This window comes from Eumetopias jubatus, unplaced genomic scaffold (genome assembly GCF_037043125.1).
Source record: "Eumetopias jubatus isolate StellerSeaLion01/CBP00866 unplaced genomic scaffold, mEumJub1_p1.0 scaffold_3, whole genome shotgun sequence".
In the NCBI taxonomy this organism is placed as follows: Eukaryota; Metazoa; Chordata; class Mammalia; order Carnivora; family Otariidae; genus Eumetopias; species Eumetopias jubatus.
Genome location: NW_028274809.1, coordinates 54,410,703 through 54,431,849, shown reverse-complemented (window position 1 = coordinate 54,431,849; position 21,147 = coordinate 54,410,703). Strand labels below are relative to the sequence as shown.

Here is a 21,147-nt window from a genome sequence, read left to right as displayed (position 1 = left end):
GGTGCTTATGAGACTGTCCCCACCGACTCAGTCCCCAAGAGAACAGCTTACAGACCTTGTACTAAGAGGAAAGCATAACACCTCTCAATGCCCGACTCGTTCTTGGCTTGACACGTGTATCTCCCGCTGTGTCCATTGTCCACAGCTCTGATCTGAAGTGTGGCGACGTTGTTCACAAATGAAATACGAGCATTATCGTCTTCATCCAGAATGTGATCATCCTTGAGCCAGGTTACAGAAATGGGAGGAGAGCCCACCACCGTACTCTGGAAGGTGGCAGAGCTTTTCAAAACGGTCGTGACGTTTTCTATCTTCTTAAGGAACGATGGTGGTTCTGTGATTCAGTGGAACAGTGGGGAAAAGAAGAGGCATAGTTGAGCTTCTCCTCATCATCATAAAATGAAAGAGCATTAGCCAGTCTGTATGAGGTAGCCTGCTTCTCAGGGGTACCACTGACCTTTGAGGGAGACCCGGGTACTGCTGGAGCAGCTGCCGCCTTCATTGGATACGACGCACTGGTATTCGCCAGTGTCTGAGGGGTCACACCTGGTTATGTGGAGGTCAAACACTGACACTCGGTCGGTGAGGCTATACTTTTTGCTGCTCCGAATCTCCCTGTTATTTTTCAGCCACGTGACCTCAAACGGAGGTGTTCCCGACACTTCACACTCCAGCTGCGCATCACCATCTTTCACGACCTCCACGGGCCTCAACTCCCTGATAAAGGTGGGAGCCTCTAAAGATTCAGAAGGAAGACAGAGATGAGCTTACTTGAGGGAAGAGTGGTGGCCTGGCCAGCAGCACAGCCCCGGGGAGCGGACCCAGTAGCGCACCTCTCACTCTTAGTTCAGTGCTGCAGCTTGCTGTGCCTGCATCATTCCGGGCTTCGCAGACGTAAATCCCGCTGTTCTCTACCCTGGCACCAGAAATCTGGAGAGTGGCTAAACCATCGGTGAAGGAAATGCCATGTTTCTTCACCGCTGTTATTTCATTCCCATCCACATACCAAGAAACCCTGATTTCAGGAGTGCCTGTTATTTGGCATTCAAATGTTGTCGACTGTCCATCTCTCAGCACTAATATGGGGCTGGGCTTCTTAATGAATTGAGGAGGTTCTAAAGATGGGGAAGAAAGCGTCATGTTGAACATTTTTTATTTATTTATTTATTTATTTATTTATTTATTTAAAGATTTTATTTATTTATTTGACAGAGAGAGAGAGAGAGACAGTGAGACAGGGAACACAAGCAGGGGGAGTGGGGGAGGGAGAAACAGGCTTCCCGTGGAGCAGGGAGCCCAATGTGGGACTCGATCCCAGGATCCCGGGATCATGACCTGAGCCGAAGGCAGACGCGGTGCCCCACATTGAACATTTTTTAAAACAAAGGCCGGCATCACTTTCTTTGGCCTCTTCCCTTCCCACCAAGAAAAATCCAGACAAGCAAGCAAGAGAGATGTATGCAGAGACCAGACCTTTTACAAAGAGCGTGGCTTTACTGGTTGCGGTACCAACATCGTTGCTTAGTTGGCAAATGTAGGTCCCAGAATCGGCAGCTTTGGCTGAAAAGAGCTCCAGGATGGTGGAGGTGTCGTCCTTCCAAACTGAGCGAGCTGCTCCCGAGTGCAACTCTTTGTTATCTTTAAACCACTTTATGGTCATGGGCGCAGTGCCACCCACAAGAGCCTTTAGCTGAACCCTTGTATTGGGGCTGACGTCTTGGGACTGTGGCTTTTCCACAAAGTAAGGGGGTTCTGGGATGAAAGACAAAGAAGCAAAAGGAGAAAGGAAGGTTTACTTGGGAATGGGGCAACGAGGGTGAGAATTAAGAAATGAGAGAGCAGACCAGTCCTTGATAAGGGGAGATTAAAAAATGCCAACCTTTGACTGTGAGGTGGCCACTGCACTGGTTGTGTCCTGCCTTATTGGTGGCCGAACAAGTGTACGTCCCACTGTCTGTGCCTTCCAGCTGACTGATTTCCAAGAAGGCAGTATTGTCATGAAAAGAGAATTTGTACTTTTCACTAGCTGTTATTTCTTGGTCGTCTTTGAACCACTGGATGCTGATGGGATGTGACCCGGCCACTATACATTCTAAGTCAATAAAAGACCCTTTAATGCTGTCCATTTTCTTCAGCTTTTTGGTGAATGAGGGAGGTATGATAAGATCTATGCAATGAAAAAGCAAGAAACCAAAAAAAAAAAAGTTAGGTCAACTGCAGCAATTTGTATTTTCGGTAAAATTATAGGAGATGAAGAACAAGGAGATGCTCAGTTTCAATACCAACCTAATACATTAATGCTAGCCTTGCAGCTGCTTCTCCCAACATCATTTTGGACCTCAAAAGTATACTCTCCACTATCTCTCTTTTCAGTAGAAACAATCTTCAGTATAGAGACTGTGTCAGTGATGCTGATTTTGTATTTTTGGCCCAGGGTCAGTTCTTGGCCATCTTTAAACCATCTGGCTGTAAGCTCCTTAGTCCCTGAAAATTTAACCTGCAAAGTGGCTGGGTCCCCTTGGGTGACATCTATAGACACAGCCTCCTCAGTGATTGTTGCTGGTTCTGTAGAAAACAAAGGGATAGGTGTGGGTTGTGAATCACTCCATTGAAAGGCTCACATCTGCCTTATTTCCTAAAACCCACAGCAAACCTGAACTGACCTTTCACTGAGAGCAATGCAGAACATCTTTGTATTCCTGCATCGTTTTTGGCCTGACAGACATATTTCCCATCATGCTTGACTTCGATGCCACTGAGGTACAGACTAGCCACATTGTTCTCAAAGGTCATTCTTATATTATCATCTTCAGTGATTTCATCATTGTCCTTTATCCACGTCACGGTGATCGGCAAGGAGCCCTTCAGAGTGGCCTGGAAGGCAGCAGTGCCTCCCCGAAGGGAGCTGGTACTCTCGATCTTTTTGACAAAGGTTGGGGGTTCTAATAGAAGAATAATTCCCAATCAGTGTCAGTTTTAGAGCAAAAGTGGATTTTTGTTGGAACAAAGAGTTCATTCTAGGGGAGAGCCAGCGCATCCCTCGAACCGACACTAACCTCTTAAAGTCACCCGGGCACTGCAGGTGCTGCTGCCCACCTCGTTGGTCACCCGGCACTGGTATTCTCCAGCATCTGCAGCCAAAAACTTGAGGATCTGCAGACTAACCAGCTGGTCCTGAATGAAGGTTTTATACTTCCTACCACTCCTCAGTGTTGTGTTGTCTTTGAACCAAGTGATCTCGAAGGGAGGTGTGCCTGCCACCTCGGCCAGCAACATGACATCGTATTCCTTCAACACTTCAATTGGCTTAAATTCTTTGGTAAAGTAAGGTGACTCTATAGTGAGAAAGGAATTACTTTGAGTTAATGAGGGGAGAATCTGGGCTAGGGGCCATGACTGTGGTAACACAAGGGGCAATGTGAACACAAACCTTTGACTATTAAAATGCTACCACAGTGGTCACTCCCAGCTTCATTTTGGGCCTCACACATGTATTCTCCACTGTCTTCAATGGCAACATCTGTAAGTCTTAGAACCGCAGTGGACTCCACAAAAGACATTTTGTGTTTGCTGCTCTCCTTAATTTCTCTATCGTTTGCAAACCATGTTATTTTAATTGGAGGGGTACCAGTTACTTTGCAGGCCAGCTGGGTGGCATCTCCCTTCTTTAACAGCTGTGATGGTTCTAACCTCTCCACAAACGTGGCAGGCTCTGCGGAAGGAAGTTATTAAGAAACATGAGGAAGAGGAAAGAATTTATAACGACGGTAGCACAAAGATGTCAAGAAAACCATGCAAACCTTTTACAAATAAGTTTGCACTGCACTCCACGCTTCCAGCGACGTTGCTGACTTGACAGGTGTATGTGCCCGAGTCAGAGGTTTTTACCACGTAGAGTTCCAGGGAACTTTCTAAAGCTTCTTTGGTAATATAGCAGCTTCCACCAGAGACAAGTTCTTTGCCACCCTTAAACCATCTGACTGTGAAAGGGGTGGACCCTTGGAAGGTGCTCTTCAGGCAAACTGCTGAGCCAGGCAGAACATCCTTTGATGCAGGCTTAGTTACAAAACTGGGTGGTTCTAAAGGAGGGGTATAAGAAAGAATTTCTAAGAGTTAAGAGGTGCGATCTAAGGGCACAAGACTTAATTTGAACATCATCTACATTAGAATGAAATGCAAAGTCTCGGGCCAACCTTGCACAATCAGGGCTCCGCTGCTGTCTTTGCTTCCCACGGAATTCGTGGCTCGACAAGTGAAACTCCCCGCGTCATTCATGTCTACTCTGCTTATCTCCAAAGAGGCCGTGCCTTCCACAAAGGCTATTCTGTATTTGTCAGAAGAAGCTACTTCTCTACCATCCTTGAACCAGGACACCCTCATGGGGAGAGAGCCAGTGATCCTGCAGTCCAGCCTGCAGGTACTGTTAACAACACTGCCCACATTGCGTAGGGGTTTGGTAAAAGATGGAGCAATGTCTCGATCTGTTCGTGGCACAAGAAGAGAAGAAAGATAAACATGGAAGCGTGCTTGGTGATTTTATTCTTGCTCATTGGTTGCGTTACAAAGGAATATGTAAGCATTGGCTTCTGAAGGTACTAACCTAATACAGTGAATGTTGTTTCACAGGAGCTGCTGCCCACTTCATTGGAAATCTCAAATGTGTACTGGCCGCTATCGTGCAGTTCGGCTGAATAAAATTTGAGCTGGGCAACATTGTTTTTAAAACTTATTCGATACTTTTTACTAGCAACCAAAGGTCTTCCATCTTTGTACCATTTGGGCTTGAGTTCTGGGGTGCCTGTGACCGTATACTCCAGCGTGGCTGGGTCTCCTGCTGTCACCTGGATCAGCTCTGCTCTCTCAACAATTTTGGCAGGTTCTACAATGGTATTAAATAGTAAGTATGACCAAGTGTACATTAGGGTTCCACTCTACAGGGAAATAGCGATTCTAAGTTAAGATGTTGCTACACGAACCTTTAACTATTAATTCCCCAACAGACGTTTGGCTTCCGGCTTCATTTTCAGCCAGACAGGTGTATTTGTCACCAAAACTAATCTGAACATCAGGGATGATCAAGACCGCAACACCATTAGAAAAGCTCATTTTGATCTTCCCGTCTTCTTTAATGATCTCTTGTCCTTTAAACCAGGTGACAGAGATGGGTTCGGACCCTCTCACAGCAGCTTGTAAGGTAACAGTTTGACCTGCTAGTGCGGTAAAATCATCTACTTTCTTTACAAAGGTTGGCGGTTCTAGTTAAAGAAAGAGAACAGGCAAAGCTTATCAATTCCCAAACACCTCCGACACCCAATACATTTAAGTGTTTCCTCTTGATTACATTTCTCTTGTCCAATACCACCCTTCCATAGTGTCGGTTAATGAGAAGAATAAATTAAAATTTAAGAAGAATGACACCTCTATCCGAGAGAAAGAAGCACAGAAGATACATGGTTATATCAGCAGACAACATGGTCATAACAGATTATTATGGAACCCACTTTTGTTATCGGAGAGTGAATATTTACAGTCACCTCAGAATAAAGACTGGATGAAGATCACTGACTTTGTCCCCAAGCTTCCAGGTTAAAGCAAGAGGGAAACATATTTGCATGGGTTAGGAGAAGAAGAAAAATCACCAGTTTTCCTTCCATGGGTTAAGAAAGCTATTTTGACAATTTGTTAGAGAGGCATCGTTTCATGCAGGCACTGACCTTTTAATAAGCGTGTAGCACTGCAGCCACACTTCCCAACTTCATTAGCAACAACACATTCGTATTCACCAACGTCTGCGCTATTGAAAGAAAAGATCTCCAGAGACACCAGAGACTTCTGAGAGAACAACCTGTACTTTTTACTACTTCGAATTTGCTTCTTGTCTTTGAACCAGCTAATTTCAAACGGTCCCGTGCCTGAGATTTCACACTGAAGAAGGGCATTGGTTCCTCTCACTATATCTGCAGGCTCAAGAGTTTTGATGAAAGAAGGAGGCTCTACAAAAGCACGAAAGCATTGTGTAAGTAAGGTGTCCCGAGCAAGTAAAAAGAAAATCTTTTCTCAGAAAACCCACGGGCTCCAAGTAAACAAACCTTTGACAACTATTTCAGCACTGCACAAGTCACTGCCAACGTCATTTACCGCCTCGCAAGAGTAACTGCCACTATCTTCAACTTTGACATCCGTCAGATCAAGCACAGCCTCAGAATTGACAAAAGACATTCGAATAGTGTTACTCTCATTAAGTTCTTTGTTATTTTTAAACCAAGTGACCTGGATCACAGGTGAGCCTTTCAGTTTGCAGTGAAGGCGTGCTGATTCACCTGGCAGCATTAAATAAGAGGGATCCACCTTCTTCATGAAGGATGGTGGCTCTACAGGAAGTTAACAAAAAAGAAAAAGGGAAGAGATCTGAAGCATCAACTCCACAAGAGAAAAGGAGACATATGCCACAAGAAGACACAACAAACATCAAATATCTCGATAAAATTTCTGAAAGGGTTGTGGTGCCCTCAATAGTTCTCCAGGGTTCCACGATTTTAAAACCCTTCCCTGGTCTCTCAATTAAACAAACAAACAAACAAACAAACAAACAAACAAACAAAAGCAAGTGAACTCTTGTCTTATACAAAAAGCACACTCTTTGTCTTATACAAAAAAACAATTGCATAAGAGAAGATAGTTAAGGATTGCCTAGACACTTGAAATTCTTAGAAGGAATTGTAAGCAAGTTTCATTAATGGCAGTTTTAAAAGAACAGAGTGGCTTCTGAAGAAGATTGAAAATATAAAATCTGACAATACCAAGAATTCCCCAAACCAAAACATTTGCTTGGATGAAATTACTTTAAGAATAAAATGTACAGACTGTGTGGTTTGTCAACAGTTTTTCTCCAGTGGCATCCTTAAAGTGAAAAATAATATTCACACATTTCTTACCTCTGATAGTAACTGTTGCTGAAGAGGAGCTGCTCCCAGCCTCATTGGAAGCAGTACAAACATAGGTTCCTGAATCTTTTAGTTTGGCCAGAGGGATCTCAAGTGATGCTATCTTATCTTCAAAATAGATCTTATAATCTTTCCCAGGGGGGAGTTTTTGCCCATCTTTGTTCCATGTTACTGTCACTTTCCTGTCTTCATCTACTTGGCACTCAAGGTGGATCTTCTTATTGATCGCTGATTGCACAGGTTCTAATTCTTTAATGAAATGCGGCTTGTCGATGATGATTAACTCAGCTTGGCAGATGTCAGCTCCAAACTTGTTAGAAGCCTTACAAGAATAAACTCCTCTATCTTGAATTGTAAGATTTGAGAGTTCTAAACTGTGTTTGTTTTCTGCCTCTGAAATCTTGCAGTTAGGGGAAGGTGATAGCGCAGCACCATCTTTCTGCCAAATGGTTTCAATCACGGGAGTCCCTAATACTGTGCACAGGAACTTGGCTGTCTTACCCACAAAAGTTGTAACGGACTTAGGTCTGGAGTAAAAGCTTGGTGGATATGCCTCTGCAAAAGAAATGTTTTTCAACATTATATTCTGTCCCCACAGAAGCTCTTGCTGTAATTATATATTCTAAGAAAGAGAAAAGATAAATTACATATTTAGATAGACATGAGACATTATTTAAAATAGGATAATAAATTAATTAGATGAAAAGATTTATCAAAGGAAAGGGATGAGAGAGTTCTTTATGGAGGAGTGAGACAGCACTTTCAATATCTTCATTAAAGGAAAGAACAAATGTTACTTTGTCTAGTGACACTAACTTATTATTGTTAAAGAGTTTAGTAGCTGATTAGCTGTCTGAATTATTTGATAAGTAATTCAGCTGCTCCTTTAATTCTGTGAATTAGAAGACTGTGTAAAGAAGATAAAGAAAATGCACTCGACTCTCCTGAAGAGTAGGGACATTAAGTGATGAGAAGATGGAGTAGTTTTGTGAAGTCTCTCTAACCTTCATGTCAACCATCAGCAAATCCTTCAGCGGCCCAACTCTGAATTCATCCCTAAGTCATTTCAAACTTGTAAAAATATTTAGAGCAGTAATTTCCCATTTCCATTCTGCACTTTGGAGGAAGACTTTAGGAACCTCTTTCCAATTTAAAAAGAATTATCCTCCTCCTTCTTTCCCCTTATTATTTGAAAGCTCAGGTATTAGTCCCTTTACTGAACTGGCCTAATTTGGGTGAAGAGGTTTTCAAAAGGGTCATTAAGAATACTGCCATGCAGCTGGTTACATGGGACTCTGATAACAAAGTGAAACCACTAGATGGGTTATCATGGGCCTGGGTTTCAGATTTTTTGATACATAAAAGAGCTGTGGGGGAGGGAGCTACAGGGAACTCTGACTCTTCCAAGCCAAAAAGACATGCTGTGTTTGCCTTTCCTCTTCGTGCTTCTATTGGAAAAGACCAAGGGGCTGTCCCATCCAGATATTTAGTGCATGTCTTCTCTCAAAAACAGGGAATTGTTACCCCAGAGTTTACGTTCACACTTTCCCTTGGAAGAAGAAAGCAAAAGAGCAAGAGATGGAGACAGACAAAGAAAAGGAAAGCACTATTGATTTTATTTATTTTTTTTTGCTAATGAGGGAATTCAAATACTTGATGAGTGTGAACTACTCAAAAGTCATCTTGTTTATCAATTAGGAAGTTGAGAACAGAATATTTATGTAGTTGCTCTTATTTTTTAAATCAGTAATAAAGACTACGGTGAGAATCCTAGTTTGTCATCCTGTATAGCTCCCTGTCCTATTTGAGGATTTAACTTCAGTCTTATGCTCTGGCTTTTTTTTTTTTCTTTCAGTTTGTAACGCTGTTCTTAACTGGTTAACTGGTTGCAAATTATTAAATACAATGGGACATTATTTATTTTTTTGGTCACAACAAACTGTCCTGAAATGTGTCATATTCAGCGCCAAGCCAGGCCACGAGGAGTCAGCCAAGATACTTCCACCCAGCTAGTCATTTTAGAGAGAGAGAGAACAAAACGAACCAAACAAAAAAACAACCCCCAAACCAAACTTTCAGGTGCCACTGCTCATTGGATTCCTTGACATTGTTTCAAAATAATAAGTTATTTTTTTTCTTTAGCTGCTCTTAGAAAAAGGACGGTAAAGAATGAGTTCTCGTCCCACACGGACGTTGCACGACCTAGCCACCCTGTTATGGCTTGGCTGCTGGTCTCTCCAGTTGGCAGGACCAGCCCATCCTGCACCTGCACGAAAAGCACAATAGGCAACAGTGTGGAACAGGACAACCGTCTCAATCTGTGTCATTTACCTGTCACAGTTAGTGTGGCCGTACAGCTGGCGCTGCCGCACTCGTTGGAAGCTTTGCAGGTATACTCGCCGCAGTCCACAACCTGGGTTCGCAGGATTTCCAGGGTGGAGACGTACTTCGAAGAGCGAATAGAACACTTGTCACTTTCGTAAATTTCTCGGCCAGCTTTAAACCACTGGAACCGGACATTGGGGGCACTTTGGACCTCGCAGGTGAATTTGGCTAGGTGGCCCAGAGCTACTTCCAGGGGCTCGATTCTCCTTTTGATCACTGGGGCAGCTGCAAAGGGAAACAGAGGCCATTAGCATGCCTCCTTATCAGGCAGACCACATTTCTCTATTTCTTCTCACTTTTGTTGCTGTTAGTGAAGTAAAACAGCTGAAATTGGTGAGATGGATTGCAGCAGTTGAAGACAAGTGACTGGAAAATGAGAACAATCATTGAAGGTAAAAGAAGACAATAAGTAGCTTTTAACATATTCAATCGTTACTTTGCCATGGATTGTGAAAAACATGATTAATATGTGATGCTATGGGCTTACATGCATAACATGATATATTCTTTAAATATACCATGCTAAGAACACTGTGAACAGCATTTAAAAAAGGTGATATACTAAATACAGTGATGAAGTGAAACAAATCAAAAAAGAAATACAAACAAGAAACACAAATGGACAGTTAATCATGGTTATTCTGAATTTAGGGATGAGACTGGCAGTTTCAGACAGCGAGGTGTTCACTGACAGCTTTTATTATATATTAAAGTATTTTCAAGTAAATATAAACTAAAAAACATATTGGTATTATGGAACATATGAAAATAATGTCTTATTTTAAAAATAAATAGTAACGTAGATAGGATAATGTACTACCCCGTAAAGCAGTAAGGAAAAAGAATTAATAACCATGATTACGTCTGTGCTTTCGTTCTTAACTCTACACAAATCACACTGTGGCAGAGGTAGGTAAGTGAACACTCAGTGATGGAAACTAAATCATTACGATCCAGTGAACATTAGAGCTTGAGCCCCCTCATCCTTAAAATCCAACCTCTTTTGACTACAGTGAGTTTGGCCGAAGTCGCTGCGTTTCCCTTGTCGTTCAAGGCCTCACAGGTATATGCTCCTTGATGTTCTTCTGTATTTACTTTGTCGATTATTAGCGTATATGTATTTTGATCTTGTAAACACTTGAACTTTTCATCTGAATGCACCAGTTTGCCCTCAAAATACCAATTCACCTCTTTGGCATTTGTTATGGATGACGTGAGGTTTACAATATCGCCTTCCTCCACAGTTGTGTCGCCCAAGGGTGTGTGTATGACAGGACCGTCCTCTTCGACTAAGCTACCCTCAGCTTCCTGTAGCTCTCCTAGGCCAACCTCCCCAGTACCACTTCCAGAGGACTTCTCTCTTTCCTCTGACGGCTTTGGGGTCTCATTCTGTTTTTCATCAGGCCTAGCAGCCGGAGCAATGCCATCAGGGACAGGTGCGGTATCCGCAACTTTGACCTGACTTCCCACATGAAAATAGCTGACCTCTTCCGCAGAGACAAGATGTTTAGATTCGACTTCTAGTTCCCAGACTGCTTCAACCTTCTGTGAATCTGAAAAAGGACCCATCTCTTCCTGCAAGCCTGTTTTGGCTCCTTTCTGGATTCTGGGATCCTCAGCTGTCAAGATGTGTATTTCCTCACATATGATAGAGCACAAAGCATCCTTAAGTTCAGTTTTCAAGTTAGCCATTTGAGGATCAATGCCTTCAATAATAATAGTTAATTCTTCCGTTAGAGTCTTCACCGAGGTAATAAGGTAGGTACACAGAATGCGTTTGGGTTCTTGGGTGAAATTTATGGCCTTCACCTCCACCTTTTCAATGTTCCTTAACCATTCAGAGAAAAGACTTGGTTGCTCACTGGCCACTGCTGCTCGCAAAGCCCTGCGGATCTGAGTTTTGAGGTTTAATTGGTCTTCTGGAATTCCAGGAAGCAAACTCTCTTTAGAAAAAGTGTCACTTGCGTGCACCTCTTGCACACCATTTATCATCATGGGCTCTTTTTTATACTCACTGGTTTGGTTCAGGGGCACGGCCAAGTTGTCAGAAAGCTCCTCCTTGAGCAGTACCTGCTTTTCCTCACATGCTAGTGGAAACCTTAAGGACTTGCCTTCCTTAGTCCTGGCTGCAAAATCTTGCCCTGTGCTTTCCAGTTGATCTGCACTTTCCATCAAAATTTCATCTTCTGTGTATGTGTGTTCTGAAGGGAGCCGGGGCTCACAGTTGACCTCAGAGATTATGACATCAGGACCCTTAAAACTTTCCATGCTTCCCTCAGCTAAGCTCTGACTCAGGCTGAGAGCACTCTGTGCCTCTTGCTTTGGAAGGGTCACTCTTTGCTCTTTGTCCATTGCGCACGCCGTCCTTTCTTTCGGTGACAGCCCTTCCTCAGCCACAGAGGTTGGATATGAATAGGCCGGAGCTTCTTCTACTGCAGACTGTGGATAACTCCCTTCAGGTTCAGCGAGTAAAATTTGCAGAGGCTCCACCATCAGTGAACTAATTTCTTCTACAGACATGGCACTTGGGAAGATTTTTTCGGTATCTGATAGGACCACCTGTGACTCAGGCTCTTGAAGCCTTAGGACATCTTCTTTGGGGAGGGTTTTCTGGGCCTGTAAATTGGGAGATGGCTCCTTGATAGGCTGAACATGAATAGTGCCGTTGATGGAAAGAAGTGCCCTGGTGCTTTCTGGATCAGGTACATTCTGCTCCAACATGACTGTGTATTGCAACTGCTTAGCCACTAAAGTAACCTGACTACTCAGTTCACTGGTTTTAACAATAGGCTCATAAAAAAGCTGCTGGGTTTCTTCTGCAATTGAAGCAGGTTTCAAAATGGTGTCGTTTACAAAAGCTGCAATTTCCTGCTCTGAATCAAATGCGTCAACTGCAGGACCCTTTAATGACATCTGTGGAAAGTCTTTAGTAGCTTCTGGTGTGGGCTCTGCTTTGCACAGAGCATCAGTCATGTCTGTGTCTTCCAGAAGCACAAGCAGCTCTGCGGCGCAGGTGGACTCACCCCATGTATTCTCTGCTTTACAGACATAGAGGCCACTGTCTTCCCTCTGAGGGTCATTGACAATGAATGTTCCAGAACCATCAGGATTATGAATGATGGTGTAATAAACATTGGTGCAAAGCTGCTTGTTTTCTTTGAACCACGAAACAGTGGGTGCAGGCTCTCCAAGAACCCTGTACTCAAAGACAGCAGGGAGTCCCCGAGCACAGTGAATTGGTGTGAACTCCTTAAGGAAGTAAGGAGGACAAGGACCTTTAAACTTTTCCCGAATTTTTTCCACTGGTTTTGGTTCTGTCTCTTTATGCCCCTCTCCTTTGGAACTTATTTTTAGATAGGCATTGCATACTGTCTGTCCATATTCATTACTGGCAATACAGGTATACTCCCCCTCATCCTCAAATTTGGTGAACAGAATGATCAAACTATGATCATTGCCGTCAAAAACAAATTTGTAGTCGGCAGAAGGGGTTAACATTACTCCATTAAAGAACCACTGAATTTTAGGCTTGGGAATGCCAGTGACAGTAACAGACAGTTTAGCCACATCCCCTATGCTTATTTCAGCATTTGACACTTCTTTGATGAAAACTGGAACATGGCTTTCCTTTTTGGAATCAAATGTAGTTGAACGAATTGGAGGTTCAGACAAAAGTTCAAGTGTTTCATTTCTATTAGATAACTGAAGCCCAGAGCTATAGGTTTGGAATCCTTCTTCCTCAGCAGACAGAAGAGAAACAGAAAACTCTGGATGGGGAAAAGTGATTAGTATTTTACTATCAATTTTATTTAACAACAACAAAAAAATAGAAGTCAAAGAATTATGCACCAACTGATGGCCTTCCTCTGCTTTATTCCTGGAATAATTAGATTATCTTGAGATTTATAAGAAAGCACATTTCTAAATTTTTAATCTTAGCTCATATCACATACTATAAATATTATACTCATGCAAATCCATATCATTTGTGTTAGAGTTTATAAATTTTAAAGCTGTTCTATGAGTTTTTCTCTGTGATATAATCCCAATTCTAAAGTTTAAAAAACTGTTGCCTATATAGTTATAATAAAAAAATCCAGGATAATTTAAATCAATTTCTAAAAAGATCCAGATTATTATTTATGTTTAAAATTTTCTTGAGTTAATGATAGCCATTGTCAAACTGAAGACTGATTATTTCCCAAATAAAACACTTATGTTTCAGTTACTGCCTATAAACTGAAGCTATTATTAAAAAGAGGTTATAGGAAATACTTAATTTGAATTTGTAAGAGAACCACCATTTTTACTTATTAGAAATTCGGGCCTTCATTGGCCGTGTAAATTGCCATATTATTTCAACAAAGCTTTTATAATAAGGCTTTTGTTAAGTCAAGAAAATGGGAGAATCAGGAATGAAAGAAAATAACTCCAATATTAAAAATTGGATTGTACTTTATTGTGTGAGAAAAAGCTATACAACATTATTGAACAAAAAAACAAAAGAGTGAATAACAGATATTCTTTAAACAATATCATGGATGACAGGCATAATTTGATAAGAAGGAATTAGGCTTTTCATTAAATCTGGTAGGAATGTAGAACAGCTCTGTCAGTAATAGTTTTATTACCTTCCCCCAAAGCAGAATTGGTATTTTATTAATTCACTCCCCTTGCATCACATGGAATAGTCATGCCTTAATTCCTCTCTGTTCTGGCATAGAAACATTAGAAGGCACAACTCTAGGGTCTATTGGCTATAAGTGTAATGGCAAAATTTATCAATGGCATGTAGAATACATACTCATTTATTATTTCAATTAGTAAGTCACAAAACCATCGACTAATTTCACATACTAATGGTGACCACTTAACTTTACATTTATTATTCATGTCCCTTCACTTGAGCTCCCAAGATATCTGTAAAGGGAATGAATGTGAATATTTAAAATACCCCGACTCACTAATATGTTGAAATATTTTCAGTTGTTTTTTCTTACTTCTAACATGGTGTATTGACCAAAAAAAATGCAGTAAATAAAATTCAAATGTGCTGAAACATGAAAGGTATAGTTAAAAGTACATGTAGTAGGAGCAGTTAATAATTATGTCTTAACTCTACTACATATAATACAATAAATTCTTTATCTAGCATCAGAGAAATTAATATTTCAGGTTTTTAAGTTATGTGCCATTGAATCAGAAAAAAGTTCCATTTAATTATCTACAACAATAAGTTAGACAAAGCTTATTTTTCTTTCTTCAGTCATTTCTTATTCTGAATATCCTCAATTCAATGCATTTGAGAATAAAAGAATTCTAATGAGCAAAATCAAACTCTTCCTTCCTGCAAATTCAATAAGGCATTACAACGTTTTTTCCCTTCTTCCTTCCTTCCCTCTTTTCCTCCTTCCTTCCTTCTTTCCTGAAACAGGTTTTAAGCTGTCACTGCACCAGCCGTTGTCCTGTTTGTCATGACCTGAATCTCTAATTTATTGAAACATCCATTTTGTAACTAGGAGTAGAGTAAATCCCTAAGTCCCTAAACCATAGAATTAGTTTTATTCCAGGGATTTATGATGTGATATATTACATTATATCTATACTTATTATCACAGATACAGTGGTCTCACTGGTTGAAACAGAAATGATTGTTCCACAATAGTATATCTATCTGGATGAGTTATGGTGACTCAAAACAGGTAAAACAGATGTTTTAGGGGAGTAGGGTGGGGAGGGGTGTAAGCCTGACTGCTCTGTCTATTCTGCACATTCTCAATTGCTCCTTGAATTTGGAAGGCTGTAAGGGAATCCTACTGTGGGAATAAAGAAATTGATAGATGAAAGAAACAAACATAATTGAATATATGAATTCTTTTGAAAATTAAATTTAAATTGCTTAACTTTTCAGAATTAAAGACAGTATGTTTAATATGATCATGGTACATAAAAGTTGCTCAATGCAGGGGACAAATCCAGCTGTTAGGTAACAGTGAGTAATTCAGAGTTGGAGGGAGGAAAGATTCATAACTTCATTACTATATTCTATTATTTTCTCATCATTTGTTGCAAAACAAATTTATCCTAAATTATATTAAGGAAAGTTACCACTGGGATGACACAGAATCACAGAGTTGAACAATCACCTCTGAGGTCTTTTGGTCCAACTCCTCATTTTCAGATAAGAAAACTGAGTGGTCTTATATTTATTACATCTTATGTGAGAAGATTCAGGTTCACAGTGGTACATAGGTACACTGTCAAGAATTTTGTGAATTTATTATAATTTTGAAAGACAAAGTCACTTTAGAGACATATATAACTTAAATTTGAATGCTTTTTAATTTCTAGTTTTAAAAATTTCTAGTTGGCTTAAAAATGACAGGAAAGCTTATTATCTTATTTTCATATAATCTGAAATACAAATTACCATTTTGCTCAATACTAAAAATGCTCATCTTCTACTTTCTAATGTTAAAGATTCTGAAATTGGACTACAGTTTAAAATCTCTATATAAATGTAATATAGTAGTTTCCCCTCTCCCCCAGGCCAGTATCAAGTGAATGCTGCATTTACCACCTGATAGTATTTTAAAAATTGAGAAAATGGGGTATTCCCAAAAGTGAAAGATCTTCTTTTGCATATTTTGCAAATGTACAAATGTCTAGATGAACTCCACCCAAAAAGAAAGTACCATTGGTCCCTTCAAAACTAGCAGGAGTTAAAACTCTTAAGAAGAAGAGGGATATTAATAATGAAAATATTTTTAAAAGAGCCAAACAAATATACAAAAGTTGCAATGTAAAACAGATTATGGAACTAGTTAGACTGAGTGAAGCTGGTTTCTGTTGTTTGTTGTATCTATTCTAAATCCAAGTCAGTAAGCCTGGATTTGGATACAAAAGGGTTACAATTTCAAAAATGACATACTCAGAGCAGAGAGGAGATTTACTTTACCAATTTGTCTGCATGGTCATCTGACCCGGTCTTTCACTTTATGCTTTACTTTACGTAAATAGTTTATCTGCTAAAAGAGACTGCATTCTACCGAAACTCTTTTTGGAGGAGGCACGAGGGTAAAGCAGTGGTACAAACACTTAGGTAGCCATGGAGATATTTAATCGTGCTTGATGATTCACAGCAGAGTTGACACAATCATAGTTCCATAGTTGAGATCACAGAATATTTACAAGTGCTACAAATATGAGATTTCTACAGAGAGAAACTGTTTTCCCAGGGGTTTTCAATGTATCAAATTCAGACCAAGTAGACATATTTGGAAATTGATTGGATCTTTATAATTTGGAAAATATGGAAGCCCTCAAATCAATTTAATCATTACCGAGGCACTGAAACTTTGCCCAAGAAACTAAGTTAGGGTGAGGGCTGCACAGGTCTCTGCCATTCCTGACTTGTTCATAGCCACACACCTGTACTCACCTTCGTCATCTTTTCCTAAGCTCGTTATGAATAGGTTGTGGAACCCTACGCCACTTTCCTCAGCACAGAACCGCGTACCTTGCACCAATCTCCCATCTTTGTACCAGTAAACTGTGGGTCGTGGAGAGCCACGAACTAAACACTGGAAATAAGCTGCTGTGCCTAAAGGTGAGTAACAGTCAGAAATACCCTTGATAAACCTGGGAGGCCCTTCCACCACCTGAAATTCAAAAAAGCTGCCTGAATATTTGCTCTTTAAGACTAACTCTTCCTTCAAGCTGCTTAAAGTCACTTTGCTTTTCTTTGTTGTCATAGCAAACATTTCGGAATCTCCCATGGTGAGAAATCCCCGGCAGAGAGCCTCTCCTACACAATTCATAGCTCTGCACCTATATGTCGCACTGTCAGATGGACAGACGTTTCGAATTTTAAGGGTGTGACTTCCGTTCTCCTCACTGATCACATATTTGACGTTATCTGGTTCAATACACATATATTCTTTGTACCATTTAACTTCTGGGCTAGGGATGCCTATGACTGAACATTTGAACACAGCGTCTGAATTTTCTGGAATTTTAAAATCACAAATAGGCATTATAAAGCGAGGAGGCATTTCAAATACTTCTAAATCAATTTTTAAATCTTTGTCTTCTTCCTCCCTTGAGGCCATATTTGGATCTGCTAAATTCAGTGGTAGAACATCCAGACTCACAATCATGCTTTTATGATCAGGAGTAAATTCAGGAACTGTGACTATTTTCACTTGCTTCTCAAATTCTTCAACATCTTTTTCACTTAATTCAACTTCCAGGACAATTTCTTGAGGAGAAGGAGTTCTTGATGATGTTGTGTTTTCCAAATCAAACTCCATGACGTGCTGATGTGTTACTGGAGGTGGGAGGGCCACTGCTCTTTCTTTTTGGGGTACTATGTCTACTTTTGCAAAGCTCTTTGCTTCCCCTATGATGTTTACGGCATGGCACATGTACTCTCCCCCCTCACCTTTTTGAATGTTAGAAATTTCTAAAGAACACACATTACCCACCCTTTCTATTTTGATTCTTTCATCTGGCTCTAGCAAAGATTTATTTCGATACCATTTCACACCAGGAACTGGAATGCCCTCAACTTCAACAATGAAGCCTAATGTTGTGTTTTCATATACATTCCTTTTGGTCAGAGGTTCAATGAAAGATGGCGGCATTTCATTGTCTTTTGGTTCAATGGCTTCATTGGGTGTGCCAAATGAATCGGAACGCCATAGTTCATTAGCTGAACTTCTCTCTCCTGTAGGTGTATGGAAATGTTCATTTGGTGTACTGTCCTCCCTTTCTATTTTTGATGGGTACCTTTTTAAGTTTCCAGGGGGATTTGGTCCTCCAGTAGGAATAGAGTATCTTTCAACTGTTTCTCCTCCTAAAGGTGTAGAATATCTTTCTATTGTCTCCCCTGGGGGTGTAGAATATCTTTCCAGTGCCTCTCCTGGCGGTGTAGAAAATCTCTCTAGAGCCTCCCCTGGGGGTGTGGAATATCTCTCCAGTGTCTCCCCTAGGGGTGTGGAATATCTCTCCAGTGTCTCCCCTGGGGGTGTGGAATATCTCTCCAGTGCCTCTCCTGGAGGTGTGGAATATCTCTCTGCTACTTCGCCTTCAGAAGGCGTGGAGTACCTTTCAGCAGCTTCCTCTAAAGGTGTAGTTCTTTCTACAGTCTCACCTCCCGAATTTGTTGCAGATTGTTTAGTTGTATCTGAAGGAGTAAAATATAAATCAGGAGACTTTGGAGTTTCAAAATGTTCAACAGATGATGGTGGGGTATAAAACTGATCTAACTCTGAGATTTCTTCACTGCTTGTACTTCCCACATCAATCGAAATATCAGATTCAGGGGAAAATGGGCGACATAATGATTCCTGTTGTTGGTTGTAATATTCATACACAGTGTTGAAAGTTACTTCTTCAACCTCCATTGATGTGATTGATTCACTCTGGAGAAGCTTTGCCTTGTGTTTGGTGTCTTTAGTTTGAGGAACTTCGTGCTTTCCAGCAGCAAGTAAATATTGTGTTAGGGAGGTCTCAGAGTCCATTACTTCTGTATGTGCATCATCTGATTTAGGAAGATTTTCGGAAAAACAAGTTTCCATCTTTTCTTCTTCAGTAGTGGAGAGAGAAGTTTCATTCTGAACCTGAACTTCATAACATTTTTCTTTTCCAAAGGCATCATTTTTTCCCCTTATTTGTTTATTTGGATTCTGCTGTTCTTCAGTCATCAAGAATGGAAAGCACTTGCTCAAGGAGACTTTTTTGTGGCATGTGGCTGCCTCGTGAACATCACCTCTGTGGTCTCCCAAAATTCCAGTGACATATCCCTGTGTCCTTCCATCCTGCATCTGAAATAATGCTGACTCTGGTTCCAAAGTGTGTTCGTCTTCCTTTTCACAGACCTCTAAAAGCTTTTCCTCGCTTGCTGCTTTTTTCAAATGTGAAATGAAACTTCTATCTCCATTTTCTAGAGACCTTTTTTCCTCAGAAATATCAGTTTCTCCTACATCAGCAGATGAGGTTTGAAGTAGGGCACATGATTCATCATGGGTTTCTTTGGAAAAGGATTTAAGAGAAATATTGGGATTTAAAATTTCTAAATTATGTTCCTGCATATGTTTTTCCAAAGACAGGATACTTTCATCAAAATGACCTTTCTCCAACACAGTCCTATTTGAAAACTCCTGACAGGAAGACATTTCTGGACTGGTAAATATGTTATTTAGCACACTTTTAAAAGTATTTTGTGTCTCAGATTGCAATGTTTCAGTGCCAGCAATTTCTTCTTTATAAGGTGTTTCCTGTTGCCAAGTTTCTGGCTCTTGGAATTCCTTAGCTCGATCTCCTATATGAGAATACATTTGTTTTAGATCAAATACAATGCTCTCAGCATCAGCTATTTCAGAAGCAGGATGTTGGATTTTAAAATAAGCTTCTTCTGGTTGACCACCATCTAATGCTTGGAATTTTAGATCTGCATTTTCTATTTGAGAGTGGGACTGCTTTAAGTCAAATGTAATAGGTGCTTCATGTTCTGCCCTTCCAGAAATTACAGATTGATCTCTAAGACCTATTTCTTTCTGTTGTTCCCTCTCTTGTACTTCAAATTCCTTATGAGTTTGAGAAGAAAGCAGCTTTAAATTCATTACAATGTCAGATGAATCTGGTTCAGTGTCTGGAGACATTGTCTCTGCCTGATACATATTTGCATTTAGGTTACTTGATCTTGATTCTCTTTGCTTTAATGCTAAGTCTCTGTCACCAAGCTTCCTCTGAGGAGGACTGACAAATGATTTCCTGGTAAGTATTTTTTCTAGAACTCCTTTTTCTACATGTTGTAACTTTTCAAATGCAATGATTCCATGCTTCACATTTTTCCTTGGGTAGTGTCTCTCTTCAAGGGGTTCTTCATATATGAGGATAGATGAATCTTTTGGATTGTAACTATCAGAAGTTCTCTCAGACTGGATATTTGGTAAATGGTCACTTTGGGCATATTCTTGCACATTTTCCCTTTCTGCATCACCAACTTTTCTGAAATCATTTTTTATCTCTTTCCTAATTCTTTTAACTTCACTGAAATCATCAACAAATGGATAAACAGTACCCTCTGCTTGGCACAGCTTTGATTTTTCATTTATGTGTCCCTCTTTCCCTTCACCCTGACGCCGTATGAGTTTGGCTCTGACAGGCTTGTTGATTTTTATGGCTTTAGAAGCACCCTGCATAAATCTGGGTAGTTTTTCTCTAGAATATGTGCAACGAACCTGATCTTTCTGATCTATCTGTTCAATTGTCTCAAGGCTTTGAAAATATTCCATTACGGAATGTTCTTTTATATTGGACTGGGGAGTAAAAGGACCAGGTGGATCCTCATAAAAATGTGCCCTTACAGCTTCTCCCCGAATTTGTTGATCTCTGGAATATTTTGCACAAATTCCACCAGTATTTTCTAACTGACTATACTCCCTATAAGTGACCGGTTCCACTGTCAGATTTGAAACACTCTCAACTGTTCCTGAATTGTTTTCAGCAACACATTTATATTTTCCAGAATCTTGAGAATTGATATCATTAATATATAATCTGTAGCTAAAATTAACTTCTTCAAACTGAAACTTCTGGTTCTGCTTTAATTGGAGCCCATTTTGAAACCATGTCACGACTGGTTTAGGCTCACCAGACAATAAACATTCAAATACTATGGCATCCCCTTCTCTACACATGGTATGCTTTGGCATTTCCTGTAACATTTTTGGTGGCTCATTAGTAATATCCAACGAAAATATAAATTTGTGTTTTGGTGACTGAGGAGCCTCATCCTGAGGTGTTGCTCTAG

The 21,147-nt window shown here is 40.4% G+C and overlaps 1 protein-coding gene across 1 annotated transcript in view; it reads right to left on the bottom strand.

The window, feature by feature from the left end:
* TTN (titin) overlaps positions 1-21,147 on the bottom strand; it is a 268,068-nt gene that overhangs the window by 192,884 nt on the left and 54,037 nt on the right. Inside the window, 18 exon segments of the mRNA XM_028121746.2 lie at positions 56-334; positions 458-736; positions 834-1,115; positions 1,474-1,752; positions 1,880-2,167; positions 2,287-2,565; positions 2,664-2,942; positions 3,057-3,335; positions 3,431-3,712; positions 3,801-4,079; positions 4,194-4,481; positions 4,601-4,879; positions 4,977-5,255; positions 5,715-5,993; positions 6,090-6,371; positions 6,936-7,499; positions 9,276-9,554; positions 10,328-13,096. Of these exon segments, the coding sequence (XP_027977547.2) occupies positions 56-334; positions 458-736; positions 834-1,115; positions 1,474-1,752; positions 1,880-2,167; positions 2,287-2,565; positions 2,664-2,942; positions 3,057-3,335; positions 3,431-3,712; positions 3,801-4,079; positions 4,194-4,481; positions 4,601-4,879; positions 4,977-5,255; positions 5,715-5,993; positions 6,090-6,371; positions 6,936-7,499; positions 9,276-9,554; positions 10,328-13,096 (7,824 nt within the window).